The sequence below is a fragment of the Aythya fuligula genome, chromosome 1 (genome assembly GCF_009819795.1).
Source record: "Aythya fuligula isolate bAytFul2 chromosome 1, bAytFul2.pri, whole genome shotgun sequence".
In the NCBI taxonomy this organism is placed as follows: Eukaryota; Metazoa; Chordata; class Aves; order Anseriformes; family Anatidae; genus Aythya; species Aythya fuligula.
The window spans coordinates 55,123,215-55,133,220 of record NC_045559.1 but is presented as its reverse complement, the minus strand read 5'-3'; the positions used below and the strand labels follow the sequence as shown (position 1 = coordinate 55,133,220).

Sequence of the window (10,006 nt, the reverse complement as noted above, 5' to 3'; positions counted from 1 at the left end):
ATTCATGATACTTCAGTAGCTGGATTCCTAATGTTCTTCTGTAGCACAGTATACTCTTGTAATTATGCTTTATTACCACTTGAGGTCAGCAACTGCCGAGAAAAAAATAAACAAACTGCTTCACTGCAATCCATTTTCATTTGCTTTATTTGGGTACTTAAAAATCAATACATTTTTTTTCACATCCATATATACATTGTGCAAAACCAGAGGGTTTCTTTTGAATGAACAGCAGCTTCAGCAAAAAAAAAAATCTTCCTTGGAACTGGCTATAGAGTGAAAATCTAGAATGGCTTTAGGGATTGTTTGTTGGCTTTGCAAGTAGCGTTGGTAATTGCCATGGCAGAGAATGGTTTTCTGTACAATGCGATGGTGACAGTGTTTCAGTCTTACCTTTTTTTACAATACCAATTAGTGATAATCAGAATGGAGCAAGGTATTATTGCTGCAGGGAAGAGTTCGGAATCAAAAAATCTCAAACATCCTTCTTTTTTATTGCAGTAGTAATCAATATCAAGATGTGGGGAAAATGTTGCCTAAAAGTGATTTTTCCTCCCTCATTTATTCTTTGATTTAAAAAAAATAAAGAAAATAAAAAGATAAAAAGCAGTAGCTTGGTTTCAAAGTTACTGACCAGGATTTGGGAAACAAGGCTCTGCCATATGCTCACTATCATTTCCTTCCTTAGCTGGATCTCAGTTTCATGTATTTAACTTAAAGAAAGATATTTATTCTTTTTTTTTTTTTTTTTTTTTTTTTTGGTAAAGTTTTAGAAGTGTTGTTTTTAATGGGATTTTTTTTGATATGCTAGTTCAACAGTGGGAGTGTCAGCAGTAGTGTCACAGCCAAATCTTGGTGCCCCCTTTCCTGAAATTCCTAATGCTGTTTCTCCATTCTCCCTGTCCTAGTTAGTTGTGTAAGACTGCTAGTAAATATATCCTGCATTTCACAAGTGACCGTATTTTAATAGATTATGAGGTTATCCATATTCATAATTGGCACTGATTGATATTTCTGTCAAATCTTTTAGCCAAAAATCCCCCTCCACCAGGCAAATTTAGCAAATGATGCAAATAATTTACTGATCACCAATAATTTACTGATCACCAACATGCAGCAGGGAGGATGTAGGCTAACAATTAGGAAATATGCTTTAGCTGTAACATTGATTAAGTCAAAAGAACAAACTGCCAAATGAAGTTGGATAATTGCCATCACTAGAGATTTTCCAGGCTATGAGTATGCATCCATGTAGTAGGGGTGGCTTAAAAATAATGAAGTCCGTTCTGCCACATTTTGGAACTTGAACTGAATTTGACTCATTTTCTGCACGTTTTATCCCAAATTATTATTACTATTTTTTAATTTCTTCCCACTTTACCCTAATTAGGGATAAAGCAGCAGGGGGGTCAGCAGAGGGAGGGGGAAGTAGAATTTTCACTCAATGTGTGTCAAGCCTATATGAAATAAGTGATAGTGAGAGAGAATAAAGCCCAGATTGATGTGACCTTTATTATTTTAACAGTGTCTTTCAGCACAATTACAGAGTTGCAGGATTGCAGAGAACAGAGCTGGAGTATAAAATAGCATAAATAAATAGAACAGGAGCCAAAGCAGTCAGCAGGAGGTGGTTGGAATTGGGCAGTGAAGGATGGGTGAAGGGTTTGCATTGGTTAAAGCCTTTATGATTCAGCCACCAGAGTTGCAAATTCTGGAGAAGGGAAAAAAAATAAAATATTAAAAAAGGAAGGTGTAAAGAAGGAGGAAGCATATTACAATGATTACAGAGTCACTGATGTAGCAGAAACATCACAATAAAAGAAGAGCAAAGAAACCCAAGTTAATTAAAGTGAAAGTATGACTTAGGAAATCTTATAGTGACATGAAAGAATTTTCTGAGGGTAAGGGAAAGGAATGCTATATGTGCCAGACTGTCAAAAATGTCCACTGCTTTTCAAGTGAAGAACTTGATTAGTTTCCCGTTATTCCTTTGTAAATCTCAGTGGGATGAATACAAGAACTCAAAATTTAATTTTGCAGTCAGATAAATTTCCTTTATATCAGAGTTTGGCAAAGAGACTCATTAATGAGTCTTTCAGAGTACTTGTGTCCCTATATTATAAGTATATTACATTCAAACTGGATTTTGTACTGGCAAATTGATGGAAAATGACAGATTACAGAAAGAGCAGGCTGACTCTGCTGTAAAAACCTGCATAGCAATCTTGACCACAATAGTGACAATGAGAAAAATTCCTGTGATTTCAGAGGGCCCTGTAGCTTTTGCTGTTGTTATATCCATAATATTTATATAAATGTATCTATTTGCAGTTTGGGATTATTTTATGCTTTAATATATAGAATGCCTTCCAGCAGGGTGATAAAGCATGGAAAAGGCACATTTGTATCTCAGTAAATAGCTGCCTGGCCTGCTACACTCTGTGAATATTGTATTACCCATGGAGGTTAAAATTCCTAACTCCATCTAACCTTGGACCATTCACACATGAGGATACCTTGAACAGTAGTTGTGTGTGCCTCGGAGCGTTAAAAATGAGAGGCTGGAGGGAATCCCAAGAAGGGAAACAAAGATGATAAAAGGATTAGAGGATACACAGAGTGGTTTATAGGTTTAACATAATCAGCTGAGAGGAAAATGACAAATAGGGGAGGTAGCCATCTGTAAAGGCTCAAGAGGACATTATTGAAGTTTGACGTAATGAAGAGTAATGCCTTTCAACTAAAAGAGGTAGAAAGTAAAATTAGGCATTTTAGAGAACATTCTGATGTTCAACTGAAAAATGCTCATATCAGTGAAATCTTTACTGATTGGTTTATACAAACAGATAGCACTTTTGATAGACACGTCCAGAAAACATTTTGCCAAACACTGACAAGCCAGACTGAGAAATAAGTGTCAAAGGGTTTAAATTAAATCCACAATTGTCCATCATTTTGAAAGATGTAAATCCAAATTAGGATTAGTTATGCAGATTACTTAACATAAAACATACATAAATCCTGTACATAGTGGGGGTACATAGCTCGAAAGTGTTGCAAACTGAATTTAAGAGATAACATAAAGCACTTGTGATAGAAACCCAGACTATTCTGGGCAGAAAAGGAAAATAATGATTATTGAATCACTGTGTGAATAAATCCTACAGCGAGAAACATGAACTCCCAGGGATGAAACCTTTCCAAAAGAGAAAACTAACAATGCATATTCTATTAGAACAAGTTGTCGTACTTGCTACTGCTAAATTAAATCCTTTTTCAAGCAAGTTGTATCTACAGAATATATTTGGAAAAGGTTATTTAACTTGCAGCCAAAATTTTTCAATATAACATTATGATAGTGATATTATCACTTAATGGCAATATATTTCAAGGGTACTTTCTGATAGCCACCAAACCGTAAAATAGTCCTTCATGAATAACTACTATGCACTTTATACTTTTTCCTGGATTTTCAATGTACTTTAAATATTTCAGAGATGTTCCAGTTGAATAATTTCATTAACTGGTTTGCCATATATTTTCATACGAAGGTTAGCTCCACTGCAGGCAGGTTGTGTTAGAAAGCATATTCATATATGCAAAACTCCTGAGATAAGGCACTATACGCTAGCCCCTGCATGTTGGGCATTTTTGTCAACGTTTATGGACTCTGAATGGCCCGTTAATGAGATAAATCTTCTGACTGACTGCATCCTCTTCTCCAGTCACAACTTGCCTTCCAAACAAAATTAATAATGTACATATACTAGTTTTCAATTACAGGGTTCTAGACTATTTTGTCAGGTAAAGTAATTTTTCTGATCAGATTAAAAAAAAAAAAAAAAGCTATCAAATCTATTTCGGAAACTTTGTAAACAATGACCTAAATTAATTTATTTCAGAAAATATTACAGCACAATGACAGTTAAGAAAATGAAAACTTCCAAAAGGTTTTTTCTCTTTTCTGATGACTTTTATCTGTGTCAAGGTCATGATTTAGCAGTTGTAATTTTGAATGTATGATGCCTCATTTTAGCAACTTTTAAAGAAAATAACTGAAATATTCATAAATATTTTTCGAAGTTGAACTGTATTGAGTAAAAGACTTTGACTTATAGTCATTTTTTTTTATTATTTGTTCTATCTATGGTCCTTACTGTTTGAAAATTCTCTATGTACTTTCTCAAGTTTATTGAAAAACAAAAGGCAGCGTGTGCATGTCTACTGCTAACACTCAGATTTCAAAAAAAAAAACCATTTTGAGCAGAATTTTTCATTTTTGTTTCTACCTTTGTTCTGACAGTGCTGTTTCAGCATCATTTCCCAATCTGATCTGAAAGCTAGTGTGTGTAGTTTTATTAGGTAACCTGGTTTTCAACTGCATTTTTCTTTCAGATTCCTCACCTTCTGTTCACGTCAATGGAAAATGGAGGGGACTTGGCATCACATAGACGGTTATCATGTCTTGCATGAACAGGTTACACATTTTCAACTGTTTGAAACTGGAAGATCAACCTCAACTTACAGATCTTGAAACAAGGGGTAAGTTGGCAAATTAATTTCAGAGCTAACCAGTCTTGCAGAAATTAAAAATGTCCTTAAGCAGCAGACCTAATAGAAGAAAATGTACTAACCAAAGAAATGCTGATTAAGAAGTTCAGACTAATGTTTGTGATGATACAGCTGAGATATGATTCTATGAGGTGGTAAAAAATCTAGGAAGCCCAGCTGCTATGGGCTGAGTTCAAGGGATAGAGTTTAAGGGCCATCTTGTGAATTAGCATTAACTGCTATGAAAGGCTTTGTTATCATGCTCATTTAGTGACATATGAGGCTGGTTGAAACAAGGGATAAAGGTGGTGCCCTGACAAGGAAACAAACCAATGGTTTGTAAGAGAAATACAGCATTACAATATTAAATATTAATGTGATGTACACTTGTGACTTTACATTTTATTTAGGTAGGCAGTTATAATTTGGAATTGGATTTATGAACTAAAGGGAAAGGTGTGAAGTATCTGTCATCCTCACCCTTTGGTCACAGTCCCATAACTTTGCAAGTATTTCAAGCCTTTCCAGTGTAATAGTTTGTTGTTGGAGTCATATTTAAGAAACAGAAAAAGAACGTATGCTTTATAGTAGGGATATGGCTAGAAGATGAAAAAAAAAAAAAAAAAAAGCCTTTTACTTTCATTATCTAGTGTAAATTTAGAATAATTCCTGCTCAGAGTAAAGTAAGAATAAAAACTGCAGAAAAAGAGGTTGGGAAAAGGGGAGGTGTTTCACATCACATGTTATTAGGTACCAACTTTCAGGCATTGTTTCAATTAAAAAAAAAAAAAAGCTATAGTCAATCTTGCATCAAAATATTAGTACTGTGTTCTTTCCTATAAGCAAAAATGACTCTGCAAAGTATTTATTTTATTCCAATTGAGGTAGTTTTTGGCTTGCAGCCTGCTGGGAGTAACTGTGAATGTATCTGATGTGAGGTTGCCCAATCAGCTGCATGCTTACTTACCTGAATCAAGTTTTCTTCTGAAAATTGTGCCCACTAATTTTAGTATCAGTGCCACTCATTTTAATGGGAATAAGGAGCCATATAAAATAGCATATGAAATGTCAGATAATGACACACTCCTCAGGCTCAATAATGCTGCTAAAGTTTAGCAGAAATTTCCCCTGGATGCTTCACAATTGCTCCTCTGCAACCATAATATAATCATGATCTGATAAATAAAGAGGCTTTAGACTGGAAACAGGATCATAGTCACTGATATGCCAGTGTGCTATGAACAGGCAATTTAGCTGATATATCACCTGACTAACATCTGTGGATGATGGTATATGCCATTTTTTGAGCTTCTAAACTAGGAGACAATGTTAAATAACCTCATTATTTCTTTTATTCCTTTCTTAATTGCTTTTTATTTGGACATAATCTCAGAGATCAGGTAACAGAAACACACACATATATATTTATATATATTTTAAGATACGTTTAGATTTCATCCTATCATACAGCTTATCGGTATGGTGAAAACTTAGCAATTGCCTGCTGTCTGGGTGATTTAGTACTCTCACCACAAACCCCTGCTATTATCTCCTGCGGTGAGGAAAGATGTAATTCAGAAATGCATCTCCTCATGTCTCTTCCAGTGTGTCTCAGGGATACAGAGGGGGAAAAAGAAAAGGGAGGGGAAGGAGGTTTTTTTTTTTTTTTTTTTGGTGGGGGGGAGGCGGAGGCTAATTTGATTCATACCAAGGGGGAACTGAAAACAGCAATTTTTTTTTTTTTTTTTAAAGCAGTGTTGTGAGAGGAATGTTTTCCCCTCTCAGTTCTCATATTTAGAAAAAGGGAGTGACAAGCTTTCTTAGCTGTGAAGACCCACATAAGCACTAGCAAAAGCTGCATAGACTGTTATAGTATAGAAATGCCATACCAGACTGACTGTACATTGAATTTTAAGAACATTGTGACACTTTTTGTGACTTAGCAAAACATTATTTTTTTTTTCTTTAATAATCATCAAGGAAAAATGCAGATATTCTTTCAGATCTTTAGAAAAATCTGCAAGAATTTTGCTTCTTTTTTCTAAGTTTTATAGTCATGCCCCTCTGTAAACTCCCAGTGCCCTGACCCTGACTGCAGTCAAAACAACAGAAAATTTAAACTGATTTTAAAACAAGTTGTGTCAGTACGTAGCCTTGTGCAGGAGTGTGCCTTAACTACATCTCGGTTTCTGTAAACTCTTGCCCCCTCTAGTGTCAGAATTCGGCTCCTGTTTCCCCTAAAGCCTGCAAGTAAGGTATGGAAAATGTAGCAAGACTTCACATCTCATTAAATCCAAATTGTGCCCTTCAGAAGGTCACAGCCCCCTGTGATTCCTAAAGTTACCCAGTTCTTGTTATGTAAGAGTGATATAGTAATATTCGATTTTTACTATCAAAGTTTATTTCTCTAATTACATACCGTCAGCGCCAATTTTACCATCACCGTCCTTATCTCCAGCAGCCAGAAGAGCTTTTGTTTCTTTGTCTGATAGGTCTCTGCCATCTGGGGTAAAGCCCTTCAGTACAAACCTAAAGAGGAGGCGTGGAAAAAAAAATAAATAAAAAGAAGAAGAAGAAAGGAAGAAAGAAAAGTCTTTTTCAGAGCAGTTTTACTTTGTATTTATTTGCATCACTGTTTTGATCTATGAAGTGGAATCCAGATGGATATAACCCTCTTTTTTTGTCAGTCAGGAAGAGTGCTTTACTCTGAAACTTCATTTTAACCGAAGTGAGCTATTTTAACTGTCTGTGAGGCGTTGATAATTCACGTGTTTGAGGGATCCTGCAGTGAAAGCTACAACTAGTACCTCCAACACTCTTTAGAATGTATAATCAACAAACAACTGATTATTGCACACAAATACTAGGCAGGGGATTGAACTCTATGTATGTTATTATCTAGAGTCTTGTGGGTGGAAAAAAAAAAAAAGAAAGAACAGGAAATTAGACTCTTAAGGTGAGATTATTTGAGAAAGGACGTATCTTTACTTACTTTAATTCCTCCTCTTCAATGAAGCCACTCCGGTCCTTATCAAGAATATGGAAAACCTTCTTCACATCTTCTGGGCTCTTCTTTTTCAATCCTACCATCTCGAAAAACTTCTTGTAGTTAAAAGATTCAGCTGCTACAGGAGATGAAAAGCCAGACAACTGCTTAGAAAAATAATTAAAACATATACACATACATTTTCTTCCTTACTGCTGCATGTCCTACCCTGGGAGCCAAAAACACATTCTAGCCTAGTTGTGGCAGGAGCTAGATATCTGCACTGTAATAGTCCATGCTTCACAAACACTAATTTAGATATACAAAGGGTGAGGGTCAGTGTCTCTGTTTTGCAGATGAAGAGCTGAGCTAGAGAGGGATGGAGACTTGCCCAAGGTCACATAGAAATTCTGTGGCAGAGTTGGAAACTGAAGCCTAACCTGCTTGCTCCCATTTCAGTGTCTTACCCCCCCCCCCTTTTTTTTTTCCCAAAAAAGTTTTACACTAAAACAGTCTTTTGAGACTGAACCCTGACTGTTAGATCACTGCTGCTTTTTGACATTTCCACCCCTGGAAAAAAACACTTTTACTCACCCACGGATCACACTGACAAAATCTGTTTCAGAGCACATCGCTATTTCAGTTCTGTTCCATTTTTCCTGAAGACTTACTCGAAATCAGAGAATTGCATTTCTGCCTCTAAAGGTATGTGCAATCGTGATTTGTAAGCTCAGGCACTGCAAGGGAGTGCTGTGCTCTGCTGCCTGCAGGACCTTGTAGGCACAAACACCGGGGAAAAAACAAGAGCCCTGGAAATCGGAGGGGATAAGTGGGTTTACCTGCTCCACCTCTCCTGTCCTTTAACAGCACCTGCATTTGTCCCACCCAAGTAGCCCTAAACCTAACAGAGTGACCTCCAAGACACGCTGTGGACTTATTTATTTATTTTAAATGCATCTTTATTCCTACCGCAGCTTTCCCTATTACATAAAATTAAGGAGGCTCAATCGTTCGGGATCTGCTTGACTAAGATCTGTCATTAGTTGCTCCTAATTGCATCTGCTCCGGGACTTGGAGACGGCCCTAGAAGAATAGAAGCTAATGAGAAAAACAGCTGCTGGATGGAGCAAAGCAGTTTGTTGGTCCCTGCGTCTCTCCGGCTGCTGAGTTTGTTGGGGCTCAGCGGGCTTTGCACTTGTGCCTGTTTGGGAAGGTCACGGCACAGAGCGGGAGAGAAAGAGGCTGATATCCCGAGTGGTAGGGGCAGCCAGGTGGTTTGGGGTGCAGGGAGCAACCTTAACAATCTGAGGCTCCGTAAGCATCAAGGGGGGGGGGGGGGGGGGGGGACTGTCATTTTTCAGGGGTCTCCAGGAATGAAATAGGGGATATCTGAAATCTGGAGGAGTCTGCGAGGGATGCAAGGACCGCTGCAGCCATTTGTCCTGCAGAAAGCTTCTGCAGTCGAGCAGTGCGCCCGCTTGCTCTGCTACTGCTGCCTTCTGCTCCATCCCGAAAAGCAAAGCCCACCCGAGGGGGAAGGGGGTCCGCGGAGAAAGTAAGAAAAAAGCGGCTCCTTGTCTCCTTGAAACGCGAAGGAGCAGTTCTGCAAGACTTGATACTGAATGTCGGGGGTGATGGATAAGCTGTCGCCATCCCCGGCTGGCTCCCCTGTCCTGCATCAGGACGCAATCCGCCCTAGTTCGGCCAGGGTTTTGTTCCCTCAGAAAGTCTCCTGTCGTTGGAAGCAAAGTCTGTCTGCAGTCACTGCTTGCCTCCCTTTAAAAATGAATGAGTATTTCGCCTCTGTAATGTGCAGAGCAACTTTGCTGAGGATGCAGCCCTGCGCTTGATAAACCTGTCATGCCTCCGCTGCACTTCTGAAAACACATCCTCTTTGATATTTTATCTAGCCGGATCCTCTAATCTTCCCCGAGCTGAAAAAAAAAATCCACTGCTATCCTAGGCTGAAGAGACGAAAGGGAGGAGAAAAAAAAAAAGAAAAAAAAAAAAAAGCACTCACCTGAAAAGGCTCCCACAGCCTTCTTGATATCCTCAGCGCTGAGCACGTCAGTCATAGCCATCCTGCAACTGTTTGAACAGGGAAGCAAGTGCGAAAAGATTAAAAAAGTGCTTTTCTCATCATTTCTGCTCATATGACCAAAGCTGCAGTGCTGTGTGGGGATGGCACACCGGGAGAGGCTGGCCCGGCGCCAGCTCCGTTAGCGGCGTGTGGCCAAGTGCCACGGGGCTGGGTCGCCCCCCGGTCCCGCTGCGGGGAGGAGGGGGACGGGGATGCCTTTTAGTGGGGCTGGGGAAGGGAGGGAGGTAAAAAAGGGGGGAGGGGGTCGCCCCCCGCGGGAAATTTGGAGGCTGAGCCTCGCTGGAGCAGTGCCAGAGCGGAGGGGGAGTTGTGCCAAGGTCAAGTTCTCGGGTGCGGTGGAAGAGCCGGTGGTGCAGAGCTGGGTCCTT

The 10,006-nt window shown here is 38.9% G+C and overlaps 1 protein-coding gene across 1 annotated transcript; it reads right to left on the bottom strand.

The window, feature by feature from the left end:
• Positions 1 to 787: 787 nt before the first annotated feature.
• On the bottom strand, positions 788 to 9,746 carry PVALB (parvalbumin). Its single transcript, XM_032200497.1, has 4 exons — positions 9,558 to 9,746; positions 7,544 to 7,676; positions 6,971 to 7,080; positions 788 to 1,711 (listed from the first exon to the last, which is right to left on the bottom strand). Exons 1-4 carry the CDS (start codon positions 9,688 to 9,690, stop codon positions 1,683 to 1,685), a joined length of 405 nt encoding a protein of 134 aa, XP_032056388.1. The 5' UTR covers positions 9,691 to 9,746; the 3' UTR covers positions 788 to 1,682.
• Positions 9,747 to 10,006: the final 260 nt, after the last annotated feature.

Coding starts and splice junctions, on each gene's coding strand:
- PVALB (XM_032200497.1), bottom strand. CDS start 9,690: ATGAGCAGAAATGATGAGAAAAGCACTTTTTTAATCTTTTCGCACTTG. Junction 7,677..9,557: donor GGCTGTGGGAGCCTTTTCAG/GTGAGTGCTTTT, acceptor CATCTCCTGTAG/CAGCTGAATCTTTTAACTAC. Junction 7,081..7,543: donor ATTGAAGAGGAGGAATTAAA/GTAAGTAAAGAT, acceptor CCTCCTCTTTAG/GTTTGTACTGAAGGGCTTTA.